Below are 19,708 nucleotides of genomic sequence, written 5' to 3'. Positions count from 1 at the left end.
ATCAGTCGCACAACTGTCATGATGATTTTTTTAAGAAAAAAAAGATTAATAGTCTGCTATAAAGTAACTTAATCGTTATTTTGACAAAGATGAACATAACAGAGATTATTTAGGTCTATTCGTGTTCAAGCTTTCTCCTACAGTGAAACCATTTTGCAATTTCATGGCAAACATGACAGCAACATAGGTTTAAAAACTGTGTTTTAATATATACATTAATATTGTTTGAAATAAATATTGGGTCAGATTGTGTATGCACTGCTTGAAAGCAAAATTGTACATTTGCATTTTTAATCACAGTTTACCTTTTTGAAATGAGTGCTACAAAAAAAGGGGGGTGGGGATAAAACTAATACAAACGTGCTCGAAGAGAATTATCTTTTGTCAAATTAATGCGATCTTATGCTGACATCTGCTGGAGGTTGTTTGTAACTGCATTAAATATAAATTTGTACTGTATTTGTGTTTTGTTTTTAAAGTTTAATAAACTTTTAGAGAGCGGAATGACGTTATTTAGATTGTTGTTCTTTACAAATTGTAACAAAATTAAAGTCCCTAATTAGATCGTTTTTAAATGTCCTTCAAAAAAACCCTCTAGTCACCGTTTAGTAACTTCGGAGACCTTACATTGCTTAACCAATTGTAGCTCCTCTTCTTCAACGTTGACCAATCACAAACAGGGACGCTTCGAGGTGAATGTTCAGCTTTCCGCGTGGTAAAAACTGCTCAGTCGGTAACTGTAGAATTGCAGTGCTGTAGGATCGGTGAAATCGAGCAGAAACCTGTTGTCAGATCTGCGACGCGCGCCGGTGTCGCAGCCATTTTTACGTGTACGTTCCCATTCAACGTCAACGGCACCGCTACACACGGCATGTTAGGTAGCAGACGGCACAGGATGCTCAGTCAAATAATGACAATTAACCCGTAGGAGTGTGTGTAAGTTTAAAACTGGGCACTTTAAGGGTAGGGGTAGTAACTTAATTTAGTAACAATGTTTCGACAGACGAAGTCAGTGTTCCAGAAACTTCGATACTTAAGGTGAGTTTTCCAAGACGTCCTGAAGCTAACCGTTAATTAGGGAATTTTGTGTGTGTGTTTTGTCGACTCTGTCTAGACAGAAAGACAGTGTTAACCTTGATGTGTAGTTCAAATATTGTTACTTTATATACAATAGTAGAAACAAGACTGATGAAAAAGCTGATGCAATCAATGATGAGAACCTATGGCTTCAGAGTTAGCGTTACTGTTTATAGCCAGTAATCAGTTATTATTGCTTTAGGAGCTGTAGTAGAGGTTAAATGTCTGCATTTTGTTCCAGTGACGGGTAACGATAGCTAATTTAGGGTTTGATAAAGGCTTTCTATGAGCCGGCACAGGTGTTGTACCATTTCAAGTCATTCTGAGATTTGTTGTGATTAGTATTTGCCTGTGGTCCCAACTGGAAATTGTCTTACTAGACTCTTACCTGGGTGGGCATGTCTGAAAAGACATGGTGGATATGGTCAAAAAGTCCCAAAAAAGTGCAATAGTGCTCAAAAGTCTTGAGTCATCCCTCATTTCTTTATAGTTTTTTTTTTTCCAAGTAACTATACCTTCTTGGCATTTTTAATGTTTCTTGAGCAGTAGTTCTCCAGGCTTTCTGACGGTCATTCAGAGTTTTTCTTTGGGCATTGGCTTTCAGTCCAGCCCTTTAACCTCAACATTTTCAGAGGAACATCATAACTGAAACTTTGGCATCTACTGTAAACCACAATAACCATTATTAAATTATGTATTATGATTATTTTGTATGATATATTTTATATTCTTTGTAAAAATACCTACTAAACTTTGCACTCCTTTTTTTCTTTAAGTTTCAATGGACAGCAGCACACATGGAGGCTGAAGAGCACTTCAGCCAGAGAGAGAGCCCTTCAGTACCAACCGGGGCAGAAGATCCACGGCTTTACGGTCAAAGAAGTAGGAACACTTTAAATTTTGGCTTGACTCTGTTAGGTGACATTAATGCAGTATAACTAAGTTATGTGGGGTTAGCTTGTAAAATATTTTAAGACGTGTTTCAAAAATGTGGAACTGTTCTCTACAGGTAAATGTGAGAGATCTGTTGTGACATTTCTTTTATTGTTGACTGAACTTCCATTTATCTTGCTGTGAGCTATGATCCTTTATGAACCTGCTCTCAAACCATTTGTGATCAAAGCTACTAATTCTGTTCCTTCCCAGGTTGTAGCGGTCCCTGACCTGTTTCTCACAGCAGTGAAGCTGACGCACGATAAAACTGGAGCTCAGTATCTGCATGCAGCACGGGATGACTCCAACAACCTCTTCAGGTTAGCGTTGTGGGGCTTTTTTGTTTGTTTGTTTTGCTCAAGTCATAACAAAACTATATAAAAACAATCTAGCCTTTTAAAAATACTTAAAGTCTCTCTCCCTTAGTGTCCAGTTCAGGACGACCCCCATGGACAGCACAGGGGTACCACACATCCTGGAGCATACAGTGCTGTGTGGATCTGAGAAATATCCCTGCAGAGACCCCTTCTTCAAGATGCTCAATAGGTCGCTGTCCACCTTCATGAATGCATTCACAGGTATGGAAGCATAACTTGGACGTCAATTGACTGTGTGACCTACAAGTCCACGAGAGAAAAGCTGTGAAAGCTTGTTCATTAGTCATGTAAATTCTTGCACTGTAATGTGTTTACATTTGGATTTTTATATTTATTCTTAATTTATGTTATTTATGCTTTTTATATTTACTTATTGCGTTAAATAATAACAATGAGTGTTTCCATGCACCAAATAAAGTTAATTCTCAGAAGTGCAAGCTAAGTGGTTATTTAATCAAAAACCAGTCATTATTTTATCATTCAGCTTCAAAAGAAAATGAAAGGTATTCTAAATGATTGTTGGTTATTTCTCACATTTCTGATGAGACCTTTCCCATTATTGATAAACAGCCAGTGACTACACCATGTATCCGTTCTCAACCCAAAATGGGAAGGACTTCCAGAATCTTCTATCGGTGTATCTGGATGCAGTTTTTTTTCCTTGTTTACGAGAGCAGGATTTCTGGTGAGTTTAGATCATCGTTACGTATTTACATTTACGAGTGTAACTGCAATTAAGTTTGTACTGCAATCAAGTGCAAAACGGTAAACAAGTTTTATTTTCAGATATGATGCCGTTATTGTGGCACTTCAGTGATGAGAAGTATAGATTGTGTGTCCGATCTGTTCTCTCTGATGAAATGAAGATAGCTGAGGGGTGAACTACAAAGTTAGATTAAAGTCAATCAGCCTCATTAAGCTATTAAAGTCTGAGGTTTCTGTGTCAGCAAAGTGGCGTTATTTATCTGGCTAAATCAGCATGAATCACCAAGTTTTAGTTTGAAGTCGTCCAGAAGTGCCATGTTTTCAACAATTCTTTTATTTACAGCATGTTTTAGGTACAATGTAGAGTCTGTGCTTGGACAATATGTTTCATATGTACAAGCTGATAAAGTGTACCGTACAAAAATCACTTAAAGAAGTTAAAGAAGGGCAAACTGTATGAGACATTGTTTGATCTGAAGACAAACTGAAGTGATTTGGGCGGTTCCTTTGTTAGACTGTGGGACAGTAAACTTTGATGTTTAAATGTATTCAGTTTAAAGTTTCAGATTTCTTTTGTGCTGTCGACACCTGAGAAATAAAACAGCAGCGCGACTTCACTCAGTGTTAAATTTAAAATCTTAATTTTGTCGCTCTATGTGATGAAACCTCTGCAGCAGTAATCTCTTATTCTCTTTACAACAAGGTTACATTTTACTGTTAATTCTTGGTTCGTTACAGATTTTTAATTACCAGTTGTCGTCATCATCATCATCATCACCTCTCTGGTTGAACTTGGTGTCACTCAGTGATTATTTTGTTCAGTCGTATGTCTCATGAAACCCTAGTTTTTATGTGAGCACAGGCAGAAGCAGGAAGCCCAGCTTCAAAGATAAAACCAATAACCACCAATATAATACCTGTTATCACCGACTGGGGTTTTAGGTTTTTTGTTGAGCCAGCTAAGAAAGCCTGGCTGTCTGATCTGATTGTCTGTGGTTTATTTTCCAGGCAGGAAGGCTGGAGGCTGGAGAATGAAGACCCCACAGATAACAACTCCCCTCTAATGTTTAAAGGAGTGGTGTTTAATGAAATGAAGGGTGCTTTTGTAAGTTGACACAGCCACAAAGCTTCTAAATGTATAGAATATAATATTTTCATAAATGCTCTTTTTTCCCCACCTCGGGTACTTTTCGGTTACAAACTCTCCATCAAATGCAAAGTAAACAACTCTTTTTTTTTTATTTATTTTTTTTTTCAATTTCTTTTTTCATACTTAAGAGAAATACTTTACTTTCATATGACTTTTTCTTTCTTTCTTTTTTTTTAAAAAAATCAATAAAAACTGCTTGAGGCAGTTCACACTTACAGAAGCCTTTAACGACTGCATAACTTTAAAAAAAAAAAAAGAAGAAGAATAAGAAAAAAAGCAGGAAAGTAATAAATTCTTCTGAACAGCACTCCTTTTTTTCTTTGTCTAATAAAAATTGTCACTCTGGCACTTTTAACTGTGTAAATAAACAGCGTTTAGCCTTGAACTGATAAGATGGTGGATGATAAGAAAACACTGGAGACAGGGTTACACTGTGTCTGTGTGTGGACTCAAAAAAAAGAGTAAGAAGTATGACTTTGTTCAAAATTAACAGAGTGCCTGCTGCAAACCAACTTTAAGCTTTTTCATTTATAAAAACAGAAAATGTTTGTAATAAATGTTTAGTTTAGAATAATGTTTCTTGCTGTGTGTACTTACAGTCAGACAATGAGCGTCTGTACGCCCAGCACCTCCAGAACAAACTGTATCCTGACCATACCTACTCTGTGGTGTCAGGGGGAGAACCTCTGGCCATTCCTGACCTTACATGGGAGCAACTTAAACAATTCCATGCCACACACTACCATCCCAGCAACGCAAGGTAAATAGGCACATGCATAAATCATCCAGAGTTACTGTAAGAATATGACTAGGGATGGGTACCGGTGTCACATAAACGGTAGTAACCAGACCAAAAAGCAGCGCACATTTCGGTGCTTTATTTCGGTGCTTTTTTTTCCTGAGCTGTGATACACTTCTAGCCAATAATTTTACGTTTCCGAGGATAGTAGGCGGGTCCAGGTACGTACGTTCTTTTAGAGCAGAGCTACAGATTAAAAATGCCCAAGGCGAAGCGGTCAAAAGTCTGGCTGTACTTCACAGCAAAATATGCAAACTCAGCAGCCTGCAACAAGTGCTTTAAGCTGATACTGTGATACTGTCAAAGGAGGTAACTCCTCAAATCCGATGAAACACCTGGCGACGCATAGCGGGTTTTTTTTAAAAGCCCAGAAATGCGCCGTATGATAGCTTGCTGCGAGACCTCACACCGAGCACATCTACTGTGCGTGGGTTGCCAGTTATCGGACCTGGAGTTAGCAATATCTCCCAAAAACACGAAGAGGAGAGTCCTGGCCCCTAGCCCTGTCAGTGTAGCAGAAATGATGACGGATGATGATGCAGCAGCAGCCGTTCTTCTCTGCGTGAGGAGCTTAATGTTGTTCGCGTGTGATTTACGTTGAGTAGGCTAACCACGTTATTACATTAATGCATGTAAGGTGAACTAGCAAACATCATCATAGCTACATGTGGCTGTCTTCTTGTTTGATGGCAGATACTCCCTTCACCCTGGCCAAAAAGGCTAAAATGACCAAAGAAAAAGTGGAAAACAGTTAAACATGAGAGGTTTAGGACAAAGTTTGTGTTTTTTCCCATTGATTAAGCGCTGCTTCCAGCCAAGAGTGATACCATATATGCCCCATAGCTGCAGAAAAGGCTAACATTGTTATCTTTTTACAAAAAACCAGCTGAACATGAGAGGTTTTTGGACCAATTTTGTGTTCTCCAGTCTTTAAGCACCGGTTTGAGCACCGTTTGAGCACCGGCACCGTTTGAAAAGTACCGATTTGGCACCGGTATCGGATAAAACCTAAACGATACCCATCCCTAAATATGACTAATTATGGTTGAAGCGTTTTGGGGTTGTTTTGTAAAATAAATGTGAACTGGGAACATTAGAATATCTTGCCCTATAAACAAACGAGATTTTTGTTTTTAAATGTTTTCTTACATCTAGGTTCTTCACTTATGGAGATTTGCCTTTAGAACCTCATCTGAAGCAGATTCAAGAAGAAGCTTTGTCCAAGTTTGCCTGCATCGACCCGAAAACAGAAGTTCCTTCTCAGCCACGTTGGACCAGTCCTGTAAGCTCACATTAAGCGTGTCTCTGCTGCAGTGTGTTGGAGTGATAATCTATTTTGCCTTGAATCAGATAAACAAAGTTCTGTTTCTTTTATCATTTCAAAGAATGCTTTTAGTTGCTACAAAAGGTAGTTGAATATTTGATTTGTGAATATTTGTTTTTCTCCCAGAAAGAGGACCATGTGACTTGCAGTCCTGATCCTCTGGCTCCAGATCCAAACAAGCAGAACACAGTGTGTGTGAGCTATCTGCTGGGAGAGTAAGATTATATCATTTATTTCCTGCTGTGTCCTGTAGAGATATCTGCTAAAAATCAGTTCAACATGAGATGTAACCCCACATACTTCTTCCTCTTTTAGAGTTGATCTTTTTTTTTTTTAATTTCAATTAGGTTGTTTTATATAGTCCTTTTTGTAGATAATTTTTCAAGAGCCATAAGAACCCATAAGAACCCACTGTGACACAGTGCTTCACACATTAAGGAAAGTTCCTGTTAAAGTTTCAACATTGACTCTCCCATAGTGTTCCTGACAGTAAAAATGGGTGTTTTTTTTTTCTTATTGTTGTTTTTCTCTTTAGCATCACTGATGCATTTGAAGGACTCACTCTCAGCCTGCTGTCTTCTCTGATGATCTCTGGGCCAAACTCTCCCTTCTACAAATCTCTCATCGAACCCAAACTGGGAACAGACTTCTCTTCTGTTGTTGGGTATGTGTGCAGGCGTTATAACATCCACATCAAACCTTTAATTTCACCAGTTTTGTTGGAAGTTTAATAACTGATGCATACAGTTTGGGTCTGTATACCTACTTACTCTTCACAAATTCTCTTACCACTTGTTACGCAAGAATTCCATTTAAGCATCCATAACCTGCATGTACTTGTGGAGTATTGATACAAGTGTTGCATCCTGCAGATATGATGGCAGCACCAAAGAGGCGTCGTTCAGTATCGGACTGCAGGGAGTTGATGAGGAGGATATAGAGAGAGTGAAGCAGATCATCAGCCAAACCATCGATAAAATTATAGAGTAAGTTCCCTGATCAAGTCTCCTCTCTTGTCAAAATTTCCTTCTTTGGCGTAACAAACTAAAGCCTATACAGCAACTGTTATCTTGCACTTTATGTAGCAGATTTTAAAAATGTAGGAAAACAAATAAAACATTGTATGCTGGAATCAATTTTTCAATTTTTTACTGGGCAAAATAAAAGTCATGGGTCTTTCTAATGTTTTTGTTTTGTTTTTTGAGTGTGTTCACGAATTGGTTAAGCATTTAGTTCCATTGGTGAGCAGTGAGAGGAGGCACAGCTTTGCCACTTATAAGTTACAATTTACAAAATATGACAGACTTGTTGTATTTACTGAAAAACCAATATTTCTGTAACATTTATACCTCAGGACTTTTACTTTCTCTGCACAGAGTGAGCGACAGAATACAGCAGGATCTTTACTGTAGGGTTTAAAGCATATGTATGACTTAAGATTTAATTGTTGAAAAAAGCTAAAACAGGAAAGAAGGAAGAAGCCAAAGAATAATTTTCACACTTGTCATTTAACAAAGGAATGGCTTTGAGGAGAGAAGGATTGAGGCTCTTATCCATAAGCTTGAGATCCAGATTAAACATCAGACCACAAACTTCGGCCTGTCTCTGGCCTCGGTGAGTTTACTGTTGTTTATCTGTGACCTTTATTTTGTTTTTACAACTACAAGGGCACTTGTAGTTGTAAAAACATACCGCCTACGTCCAAGTATGGCTTTGCAGTGCTGTTTATTAGTGTGTGTTCATTTTGCATAAAACCTCACATTGAATGTTTGTTTCCCCTGTTTTTTCGTTTAAATTCTGTACAAATCAAGAATGTGAATTTAACTGTTGTTATTTTTTGGGAGGCTGTCTTTGGTACAGTGTTTAAGAGTTTTATATATTATAAGGTGTAAATAATCCTAGTAAATTCCTCACCAAAACCTTTATTCATCTTATGTTATTAGTACATAGCTTCATCGTGGAACCATGATGGGGACCCGGTGGAGCTGCTGCAGATCAGTGACAGTGTTGCCAAGTTCAGACAAGCCCTGAAGGAAAACCCTCGCTTTCTCCAGGAGAAAGTCAGGCAATACTTTAAGGTGATTTAAGCACATAGTGTTTGAAATATTTTTTGTTTGTATGTCTTCATTAAATTATGTTACTTACAGGTTCAGGGCTTTACTATTTAACATTGTTGGGAAGATAAATTGCACAGTTACAGGCTGAGAGTATAATAAAATACTTTGTTTCATAGTTGACAGTTTATTTCTTATGTTGTAGTATCAAAAAACATTTCCTGAGTCCTTTCGTGAAACAAATGAAAAAACATATAACATAAATATATAAATGCTTTAACAAGGATAATGCAGAGCAGGTATTTGCTAACAAAGGATGCCACCTCGGATTAATTGTCATTGACTGGTTTTTAGGAGAACACACACCGACTGACTCTGTCAATGAGCCCAGAGGAGTCCTACCTGGAGAAACAGGCCAAAGCTGAGGAGGAGAAACTTCAGAAGAAAATCGAGGTTCTTTCTGACAGCGACAGAAAGCAGATCTATGAGAAAGGTAACATTTGAACTGCCAGAAGATTGATCACTCGTGGGTGTAATCTGTTAAACTGAATATTACCGACCTGAAGCATTGTATATTAAGACAGGTCTGCATTCAGTAGATGTTAGTATAATGTGATTTTTCTTCTCGGAAAGGTCTGGAGCTGCTGGCTGCTCAGAGTCAAACCCAGGATGTCTCCTGCCTGCCAGCACTCAAAGTGTCCGACATCGAGCCAACGATACCCATCACTCCTGTTCAAATAAGCACTGCAGGTGTGAGTCTATGCTGATTTACAAAGAGCGTGTGACGAAAACTGTTGTCTTATATAAACTGTATATAGAGCACTTTCTCATTCTTCATAGGAGGCGTTCCGGTCCAGTACTGTGAGCAGCCCACCAATGGTTTGGTGTACTTCAGAGCTTTGTGTAATCTCAACACCCTTCCAGAGGACCTCAAGGTTTTCGTCCCGCTCTTCTGCAGTGTTATTACCAAGTGAGTAACCTGTTGGTCTGCAAGACCAGAACAAGATGAATCTGAAATGTGGTGCTTACTAGCAAGGATTAGCGCTCAGGAGTCCTGGTAAATGTCTCTTCCTGCTGATACATCATTCTTTAAATACTTTTAAATATTTCCAAATGAAATACTTATCAAGTTTTCTGGATTACTTTGTGCTGATTAATACTACAGACTGAAGCTGATCTTTGAATTCTTTTTCAGCTTTGAATATTTATTTTATTTTCAAATGTTATTTGAAAACCAGTTTAGCACTGAGCTGGTAATCTCTTCTGGGTTTTCTGGTTTGCCTGTTAATATTTGGTGTTGACTCATGTGAACACAGTCTTTGGGGACTAGGGATGGGTATCGTTTAGGTTTTATCCGATATCCGATAGGTGCCAAATCGGTACTTTTGAAACGGTGCTGGTGCTCAAACGGTGCTCAAACCGGTGCTTAAAGAATGGAGAACACAAAATTGGTCCAAAAACCTCTCATGTTCAGCTGTTTTTTTTGTAAAAAGATAACAATGTTAGCCTTTTCTGCAGCTATGGGGCATATATGGTATCACTCTTGGCTGGAAGCAGCGCTTAAACAATGGAAAAAACACAAACTTTGTCCAAAAACCTCTCATCTTTAACTGTTTTCCACTTTTTCTTTGGTCATTTTAGCCTTTTTGGCCAGGGTGAAGGGAGTATCTGCCATCAAACAAGAAGACAGCCGCATGTAGCTATGATGATGTTTGCTAGTTCACCTTACATGCATTAATGTAATAACGTGGTTAGCCTACTAAACGTAAATCACACGCGAACAACATTAAGCTCCTCACGCAGAGAAGAACGGCTGCTGCTGCCATCAAATACGGCGCATTTCTCGGCTTTTAAAAAAACGCTATGCGTCGCCAGGTGTTTCATGAGATTTGAGGTGTTACCTCCTTTGACAGTATCACAGTATCAGCTTAAAGTACTTGTTGCTGCTGAGTTTGCATATTTTGCTGTGAAGTACAGCCAGACTTTTAACCGCTTCGCCTTGGACATTTTTAATCTGTAGCTCTGCTCTAAAAGAACGTACGTACCTGGCCCCGCCTACTATTCTCGGAAACGTAAAACGATTGGCTAAAAGTGTATCACAGCTCAGGGAAAAAAAAGCACCGAAATGTGCGCTGCTTTTCGGTGGTTACTACCGTTTATGGTACCCATCCCTATTGGGGACCTTAATAAGGTAAGTGTGCTGTGGTGTAATCACAGTGGAAAACATAAAAAAAGATTAGGTTGTTGAAAAAAAATTATCAGACTGTGATGCAATGCCAAATGGATTGCACAATGGAGTATTAAAGATTTTTCAAATGTCTGTTTGTGTGTCCGCATATGTTTGTCTGTTTAATTAGGATGGGCTGTGGAGCTCTGGACTATAGGCAGCAGGCCCAGCAGATGGAGCTGAGGACAGGGGGCATGTCTGTTTCCACTCAGGTCATCACTGACTGCAACGAGCTGGATACATATGAGCAGGTCAGTGCCAGCTAAGTGTGTTTTAAGCCAATAACACCTTTCTATCTGTGATCATTGCTGTGTGCAAAATGCAAAACAGAAAGTAGCTTTCAGCTTGATTCCTTGTGTTTTTACACAGTGCACAGTGGCATGAACTGAATCTGTTGGCCTCTCTGAAAAGAAATAACAAATGAAAAATAATAATAAATAATCAAATAATTCATGAAGGATAGAATTAAACTTTAGACCAAGACTTTATCTCTAAAGACACTTCAGTGAGCTCTTAGCACTTCCTTTCTGTGTTTGAACATCTGGATCTCTACCTTCTGTTTCAGGGTATCCTCTTATCTTCTTCGTGCCTGGAGAGGAATCTTCCTCACATGTTTCAGTTGTGGAGCGACATATTCAACAGGTAACTCCTCCCAGCTTTTTACATTTTCCACTGCTAGCGACACCAACAGATGGAACTGTCAGTTAATGGGTCTTATTTTGTCGTTTAGTCCTCACTTTGATGACGAGGAGCGCCTGAGGGTGCTGGTGATGCAGTCAGCACAGGAGTTGGCCAATAGTATCGCATACTCAGGTCACCTGTATGCTATGACTCGGGCAGGTCGTCACCTCACTCCAGCTGGAGACCTCCAGGAGACTTTTGGTGGGATGGAACAGGTATCTTTGTACATTTTAATAAAGGCTTAACCTTTCAGAAAAATCCAGCTATCCGCAAAGCTGCTTTGCTTGTTTATTTGTTTGTTTTATATTTTCTTCTAATTATCCGGGGCCGGGTTGTGGAGGTAGCAGCCTAGGCAGAGATCCTCAGACCTCCCTCTCCCCGGACACCTCTTCTAGCATGTCCGGGGGAACACAAAGGTGTCCCCAGGCCAGCTGAGAGATATAATTTCACCAGTGTGTCCCAGTGGGACATAGGTGGTTGAGGCATCTGACTCAGGGAACCACCTCAACTGGCTTCTTTCAATGTGGAAGTGTATTGGCTATAGTCTGAGTCACCCTTCGGAGAAAGTTCATGTCTGCCGCTTGTATTTGCAATCTTGTTCTTTCAGTTATTAGCCAAAGCTCGTGACCATAGGCGAGTGTAGGGATGTAGATCAACCAGTAAATTAAGAGCTTTGCTTTTATGTTCAGCTCTCTTCATCTCGACTGACCGGTACTGTGTCCACATCACTAAGTACTTACTAAGTACTGCCTCCAAAGTCCCACCGGCTAACAAAGCCGGATAGGATTCCTTCTTCAACCTAATGGTTCCCTCCACCTCAGGTGTCCACCATCTGGTTCGGAGGTTACCACCACCACAGGCACCAACCATCTTGTAGCTGCAGCTCAGTGCAATGGACCATGTTCAGGCAATCATCAGCCTGCGGACTACAGATGACAGTCAGGACCTATTTCCTGTCTTGAAGGCGCCAGGAACAAATCCTCTCATCCACCAGAAAAACCCCAACATATTGGCAGCAAGCTGAGGGGATACTTAGATACCCACCCCAGCTTACTGCCTCTCACCAAGGGCAACTCCAGACTCAGACAGATTCAAGCCCCTCTCCAGGAGACTGGTTCAACACCAAGCCATGCATTTTCGGGGCCAGGCCCGCCCAGGCCTCATGAACTAAGTCCCAGCAACTAGGCGCTCGCCCTCAGGCACGCTCCCCGGGCCTGGTTCCAAACTCCATCCAACAGTGTCTTGTGTCAAAGAAAATGTACTGTATGTTTAAAATCACTATACATGTTATTTTAAATTTCTGCAACAAAGGGTAGAGATGTGATGGTGTCAATACTTTGGAACCAATACTTCATCTTCTAACAACAGGTTACGTTTATGAAGAGAACAGCTGCGATAGCAGACCTCAGCCAAATCATCCGAACGTTACCCAGGCTCAAAATACACCTTTTCAACCCAAACAACATGAGGTGGGTCCATAATACACCTGCTATATGTAGACTTTATCTTTATTTCACTGTAAATAATGAACTATAAAATAGTGAAATATCAGGCACTCAACGCATCTTATTTTAAATGTGTCCATATAGATGTGCAATCAACTCAACTCCAGAGAAAGTATCTGATGCAGCGGCACACTTGGAGGGTTTTATAAAGGATGTGGCTAAGAACAGAAAGGAACGCAAACCTGTCAGACCAAATATTATTGAGGTGAAGTTGAACAGGGAAAACAAAATATGTGTAAATGAATTAATTCATTGTTATAATCAATCCAATTTTTTTTTTTTTTTTTTTTAATCTTTGTGTTTATTGCAGAAGCCGATAAACCCTCTGGATGACAATGGCCCACGAAGAAAACTATTATCAGTAGGTTTAATAGTTACATTTTTCTTTATTTCTTTCTTAATCCACTGATCAATTTTTGAAGAATTGTTTTGTTACAATTAACATCTTCATAATTCAATAAGTAATCCATTTCTGATTTAGAATTAAATTAATTTGCGGTTTTACATTTTTCAGGAGCCAACCTTCCATCCATGTCCAATGAAGACTTTCTTTCAGATGCCTTTCCCTGTCAACTTTGTCAGTGAGAGTATTCGCGCAGTGCCCTTCTCCCACAAGGACTATGCCAGGTAACGATATCATTACATCCTGCTAGCAGCAGGTAAATAACTGTAACACAGTTTATGGCGGCTTTAGTGTGTTCTTTTACTTAATTTTACTGAAAATGTGTTGCTTTTTTTTTCTTTCTCAGTTATGCATTTGTAATAACTGCATGCAGTAAACACTTTCTCTTTACTCCTTCATTAGTTTGTGCATCTTAGCCAGGATGATGACAGCAAAGTTTCTTCATGGAGAGATCCGTGAGAAAGGCGGAGCTTATGGAGGCGGGGCCAAGATAGGAGGAGGCCTGTTCACCTTTTACTCTTACAGGTGGGTAGAAGTTCAATACAAAGGTTTACTGTGTATCAATAGGGAAGGAAGGCAGGAAACATTGAAAGTTCAAATTATGATAAGAATTTCGGAGAGTTTTGACCTCATGTGTTGTCTCTTCTGTGTCCAAGGGATCCAAACACAGTGCAGACATTATCTGCTTTTGGTAACGGTATCGAGTGGGCAAAGTCAGGAAAGTTCACCCAGCAAGACATCGACGAAGCCAAACTGTCAGTCTTCTCAGCGGTGGACTCACCTGTGGCCCCCGCAGACAAAGGTGAGGTGCCATCTGAGTGATGAGAGGTTCCCTGAAAGCAGCTGCCTGGATCAGTTTACATCAAACCTTTAAAGGATTTTAACACATTCTGTCCTTGCATGAGAATGAATCTGTAAATATTCAAAAAGGCTTCATAATAGAGTAAATTTTGTGTGTGTTTATGCATCTGTACAGAACTTTGCCTTCAGACTCTCACAGCCAGTGTGGTGCACATGCTACCTTCCCCCATCTTTAACTATTTTGCATCATTTTAGACTTGAAGTAATAATATACAGTTGAATTTATAGAGCGAATGGATCCCTTAGCTGAAGCTGTAATTTCAGCATTCTTTATGTTCTGATGCAAAGCTTGTGACTCTGTCTTTGGTGCAGGCATGGGTCAGTTCCTCAGTGGGGTCACGGACGAGATGAAGCAGAGTCACAGACAAAGACTCTTTGCTGTTGACCATAAAAACCTAGTGGATGTGGCTGAAAGGTAAAACTGACCAATCCTGCAAAATGCAATTTGTCAAGATGCTGCTGTTTATTTACAACAAGTAGAGCTTTCTTATGCCTGCAAAATAATCCCTCGTTTTTTTCTGCAGGTACCTCAGTGCTGGTCAGAAGACGTGTGGCGTTGCCATTCTGGGCCCAGAGAATGACGTTATTAAAAAAGATCCTTCATGGATTATAAAATAGGACTGTCAGTAGATATTTTCAAAGTGGTCATCCAAAGAACAAGTGTTATCTCAGAAATGTTTTAAATGGTGGCAAAAAGAAAGCTGAACCGCACAAAAGAAAGAGGAAGAAAGTTACCTAATCAGTGTCTGCCATTTGAAATACTTGTATGACTGCCTATTCATATTCTGTTATGTACATATTAGAATTAAATGCTGCATCATGACATTGGAATACAAAATCTGTCATTGGTGAGTCATTAAAACACTTTATTCCTGGGGGAAAGAAATTAGTTTCCCCAAATATTGACTTAATTGGTCCAGTATTTAAGATATTTGTGTAATATTTCTGCCTGGGCTCAAATACTTTAAAGGTAGTTTTAACAGTAGGCAGTGGGCAGCACAGTGGCTAGCACTGTTGCCGCACAGCAAGAAGGTTCTGCGTTCAATTCCACCATCAGGCCGGGGTCTTTCTGTGTGGAGTTTGCATGTTCTCCCCGTGTCTGCGTGGGTTCCCTCCGGGTACTCCGGCTTCCTCCCACCGTCCAAAGACATGCAGCTTGTGGGGATAGGTTAATTGGAAAATCCAAATTGCCACTAGGTGTGAATGTGAGTGTGAATGGTTGTCTGTCGTTGTGTGTTAGCCCTGCGACAGACTGGCGACCTGTCCAGGGTGTACCCTGTCTCTCGCCCCATGACAGCTGGGATAGGCTCCAGCACCCCCCGCGACCCTGAAAAGGATAAGCGGAAGCGAATGGATGTATGGTCTCGTTCCACAATCAGTGTCCCCATTGTCCTGGTAATTTACTGTTTTTTACAGAATTACTTCCTGCCAGAGTACTTGAACCTAAGTAAATCTCATGGTTCTGCTAGTTACTGCTTTACCAAGATGGCTGCAGATATTTTGAAGCCCCTGTCTAAATGAATGGATAGAAGTTATACTGGTGCCTGTGTGAAGTTACACAACATTACAGTTTAATTTATGACTCAATCCAACAATCAACATCTCAGGCTCCTCCCATCAAACAAATACAAAGAGCCAGCCACATAAAAGTGAGATACAATAACACAAAACAGTTAGAGTTTCAACACAATAAATGCTTTATTACTCTGTGAAAGAACACGTCACACTGCCAGCACATAAATGTTGCGTAGTCTCAGACACTCTCCGTCTCACTGAGGAGCTACAGCAACAGCCAATTGGACCCTACTTACAGATAACCACTACAAGATGCCAGACACAACGCCCAGGGTGGATACAAAAAGCAAAGGCAACAACACAACAAACACACAATTAGCAGGTGACAGGACACACAACCAGCTCGTCCCAAAACCCCCAGAAGAAAAACATCCTTCAAGTTTCAACATTTTATAATCAACCTGGCCAACATGCTGAAAGCATGTGATCCTCGTGAAATATATTCTCTCTGTATAAGCAGCTTTAGGGGGTCGTATTAAATATGGGGCTCAAAGTGCAGTACAAGGTAAAGGTGACAAAAGCCGGATTTCAGCCAAGCTGTGTTTACACAACATTTGCTCAGCTACATATCTTCAAGTAATAAAATTAGATATAGCTACTCTTTAGGAGATAAAATCTAAATACTTATACAGTACATAATGAACAGGGTCCATATATGTGTGTTTACTTATATAATACTTTTAGGGATCTATAAAATAAAATATTAGCGCTGCTAGGAAGTTCACACTACTTAATAAAATCTCAAATCCCATGACCCATAATATAGAATCCCTTCTGAAAAGTGCCGTGACTTTACCATTCAATAGAGCTTTTAAAATAACCTATCTTTTATAATCTACCTTAACGTATTTGCAGTCAGTCAGCAGCTGATCAGTCAGTGAGTGAGTAGCCGTCACTGTTTTGTGAAGCTGTTGTCCTGTTGAAGTGAAGCTCTGCGTGTGGAAGTGAGGCGGTTCAGATGGCCGTTGAGGTGTTGCTGTCTTTGGGTCGGACCCGCGTCACGTGTTCCAGCTGCCCGGAGTCGGACACGTCATAGCTTGTCTTATACTTGGCCAGGATTTTCATTAGAGGACGGAGCTTCAGCCACCACTGCTCCTTAGGGATCCTGTGACTGAAAGTAGAGAATAGACGAATGTTCTCTACACTATTTCTTAACCACAGAGATCTTAAAAGCAAGATTAAAACAAAAAGCCTGGGACCGCTGCTTCAGAGAATTTTAAGGGAATTGGGTCAGAATATTTTCCAGGTTTGTTCTTAATAATCTGGTTCAGATGCATTAGCACTACCTTTTGTTTTTAACTATGTTAAAGATCTGCAAATGGTCCTCTAAAACATTTTTCCTCTCACACAGTAAGTAAGCTCAGCTTGTGAGCTTACTTACTCAGGGTTGTGAGCTGCACTGCTACAGATATTAAACAATCTTCTTACACAAAGTCTGTCTCGTCCCGGAGCTGCGCCACAGGCTGAAAGACCAGAGATCTGCGACGCATCCCCAGCAGGCATGCGGTGTCCTCCGAGTTCGCAAACACTCTCCCTGCAACGAAGAGAAGCATCAGCTTTTGTAACTGAGGCAAAGCAATTTCACACCTAAATGTTCTGCATCCTCGCTGGAATCAAGTGTCACATTTATGTGCTTGCCTCCTTTGTAGGACTCCTTGAGTGTCCGGGTGATCCACTGCATGGCTTTGGCTGCAATTTTGGTACCAAAGTTTCTGTCAAAGGGAGATGGAGCTCCTCCCTGACATGGAAAAAAAGTCATATTTATTCAAAATAAGGGCATTACATATAAAATATCACAAGTCTAGTATCTAAAATAATGTTAAGTGCACTTTTCTGTTACACTATAACTCTTAATTTTGATCACTTACAATCACTAGTTTAGCAACATAACTCTACACAGTAATGTCTGCAATATCTCCCAGATAGACAGGATGGATGGATAAAGGATAGCAGATATTTTGTGGATTTGGCTCCTTGCATCACAGATTGTCATCATTGCTGATAAACATATCAAGCACAGCATCGCGTTCATTCATTTGTGCACGTGGCCAACCTGCTGCATGTGACCGAGGATGTTCTTCCTGCAGTCGAACACTCCTCGCCCTTCCTCAGAGTAAAGCTGGTAGATGAAATCTGTGGTGAAGTTCTCGTTGCAGTTCTCATTTCTAAAACACAGCACAAGGGTAACAGGCCGGTTAAGGGATCGCTTCACCAAATAACAAGTGCTCCCTTAAAAGAAGATGCTCTAAACAATGCCTGAACCCATTTATCAACTAACAGAGGACACAGAGTCACCAGGCTGCTAAGTCTCCACACACCAGCGTTCATATACCCTTCATCCAGGCTCTGCTTTTCACTGCATGCATGCATAGAGATGCTGTGATGCACCACTATGTTTGAGGGCATCTTAAAATAATGAAATTATGCAGGCACACAATGTCACCTGCACTCGGTTCAAAATACAACGTTTGTCCTATTTCCACAGACCTCGGTCCTGCTGGGAGCAATTTCCAACAGCATGGTGGTGCAGTGGACTAAAATAACCTCAATAGAGGACATGAAATAAAGTGTAAGGTTAATCAAAAATCTTTTATTTGCCAAAATGGTTTTATATACATAATTGAGAAACACTTATTTACAAATAACGCACTGCAGATGACATTTAAAAATAGAGCATTTTGCATTTTTTGTTCATCGCAGACGTACGCACAGGTCCGTACAATAAATCCCACAGGCTTGTGTAAGGTAATGCATCTAAATGTAACTTTAAAGAATGAAGGTGTTTAGCCTCACCTGAGCACCAGTCCCCTCTGGATGCTCGTCTTCATCTTCTCTGTCAGATGCTCCACGTTGGCCTGAAAACACAGAGTCTCTCACATTAAACCTGCAAGAGCAACTCTCACTCTTCAGTCTCTCATTGCAGAGTGAAGAGCTGCAGGTAACATTTACACCACCATGGGGCGCCATATCTTGTCTTTTACCCAGCTGGTGAGCCCAAGAGGGTTAATGCAACAGAAATGCAGGTTTACGACACCACACACATGCGCTTTTTACTGCTTCTCATTGTGATCACTGAAAAAGTGTTTGTTTGTTTTATTACCTATTCATGCATTTTTATGGTTGAAATTCTTTGTGACACGTACTAGTTACAGTTCATATGCAAAGGCAGACTTCTAAAAAACTAAATTGTGCACTGCGCCCAGACTTTTTAAAAAGAAAATTAGTTTGACAAAATTTACAGAGCATAAAGAACTCAACATTGTTAGATTAAAATTAAGTAAAACATACACAGACAAAATAAATAAAAAGACAATTAATATTAAAAGTGTATGTAACAGGAACATTGTAAACAATAATAGTCCTGACGTCTCTAATCTCCCTGACCTGATCTGTGTTGATGAGATCTGTCTGTCATTGAATGACTGATGCAGCTCAGAGGTTATTAATAAGTTGCTTCATGTGCACTGCTATAATCTGGGTCACCTGCACAGCCCTGAAACATCCAGGCAGAGGCACTGATTGACTAACGGAAGCTTCTGCACTGCACTGCGATCAGTCTGCTCCACTACTGCTAAGGATGGAAATGTGCAATGTAGTGAAAGGTATTAGGCTCATTTCCAGCTCTATGTTGCTTATTCTGAACTCTTGATTCATAATCCAGTGCAGGGTTGGCTGGAAGTCTGTGTTAGCCCTGCAACAGAAGAAAGTGGACGGATGCCCTGACTTTTCAAAACAAGCCATTTTTAGCCAACTTTCTTCTAACTGGCTGCCTGTCGTAGACAGAAAGCTTGAACATTACGTGGGTGGGGCTCAGTTGTGTGGCTGAGATGACCATATTAGGAATTTCTGTTCTTATTGACATCATACAGAGCCCAAAAATAAAAAAGCCATGTTAAACGGAGGATTAGGAGCAGTTTGAATCCTGAATGTTTATGCTGTTGCCCTCATAAATGGTGTTACCAATAAAATCCAGTCATGAAACATACAAAAAATAAATTAAATGGAACTCAAAAAGGACTTGACAGGAATCATGGCTA

At 40.1% G+C, this 19,708-nt stretch overlaps 2 protein-coding genes across 13 annotated transcripts in view; one reads left to right on the top strand and one right to left on the bottom strand.

Moving 5' to 3' along the window:
• Positions 1 to 743: 743 nt before the first annotated feature.
• pitrm1 (pitrilysin metallopeptidase 1) lies at positions 744 to 15,069 on the top strand. The gene is made up of 27 exons (XM_086272466.1): positions 744 to 1,038; positions 1,854 to 1,959; positions 2,224 to 2,330; positions 2,437 to 2,588; positions 2,958 to 3,072; positions 4,101 to 4,197; positions 4,842 to 5,002; positions 6,197 to 6,323; positions 6,492 to 6,580; positions 6,901 to 7,029; positions 7,238 to 7,351; positions 7,883 to 7,979; positions 8,309 to 8,443; positions 8,774 to 8,912; positions 9,053 to 9,169; positions 9,260 to 9,389; positions 10,777 to 10,897; positions 11,212 to 11,288; positions 11,377 to 11,542; positions 12,696 to 12,796; positions 12,917 to 13,037; positions 13,143 to 13,193; positions 13,347 to 13,459; positions 13,638 to 13,760; positions 13,892 to 14,037; positions 14,409 to 14,511; positions 14,621 to 15,069. The coding sequence occupies exons 1-27, from the start codon at positions 992 to 994 to the stop codon at positions 14,712 to 14,714; spliced, it is 3,078 nt and encodes a 1,025-aa protein (XP_086128592.1). The 5' UTR covers positions 744 to 991; the 3' UTR covers positions 14,715 to 15,069.
• A 700-nt stretch (positions 15,070 to 15,769) lies between these two features.
• The window catches only part of LOC147307897 (ATP-dependent 6-phosphofructokinase, platelet type-like), a 40,229-nt gene continuing 36,290 nt past the window's right edge, over positions 15,770 to 19,708 (bottom strand). For all 12 annotated transcript variants that reach the window (XM_086272467.1, XM_086272471.1, XM_086272472.1 and 9 more), the window contains 5 exons: positions 18,465 to 18,526; positions 17,725 to 17,836; positions 17,310 to 17,409; positions 17,100 to 17,205; positions 15,770 to 16,782 (listed from right to left, as the gene is read on the bottom strand). In XM_086272467.1, the coding sequence (XP_086128593.1) occupies positions 16,626 to 16,782; positions 17,100 to 17,205; positions 17,310 to 17,409; positions 17,725 to 17,836; positions 18,465 to 18,526 (537 nt within the window). In that variant the 3' untranslated portion in view covers positions 15,770 to 16,625. The remainder of the gene's footprint in view (positions 16,783 to 17,099; positions 17,206 to 17,309; positions 17,410 to 17,724; positions 17,837 to 18,464; positions 18,527 to 19,708) is intronic.

This window comes from Aulonocara sp. 'chitande type north' Nkhata Bay, linkage group LG18, assembly GCF_057382095.1.
Source record: "Aulonocara sp. 'chitande type north' Nkhata Bay isolate Kocher_YH1m ecotype deep benthic linkage group LG18, A_spYH_male_GT1.1, whole genome shotgun sequence".
NCBI classification, from domain to species: domain Eukaryota; kingdom Metazoa; phylum Chordata; class Actinopteri; order Cichliformes; family Cichlidae; genus Aulonocara; species Aulonocara sp. 'chitande type north' Nkhata Bay.
This window is presented reverse-complemented; position numbering and strand designations above follow the sequence as displayed.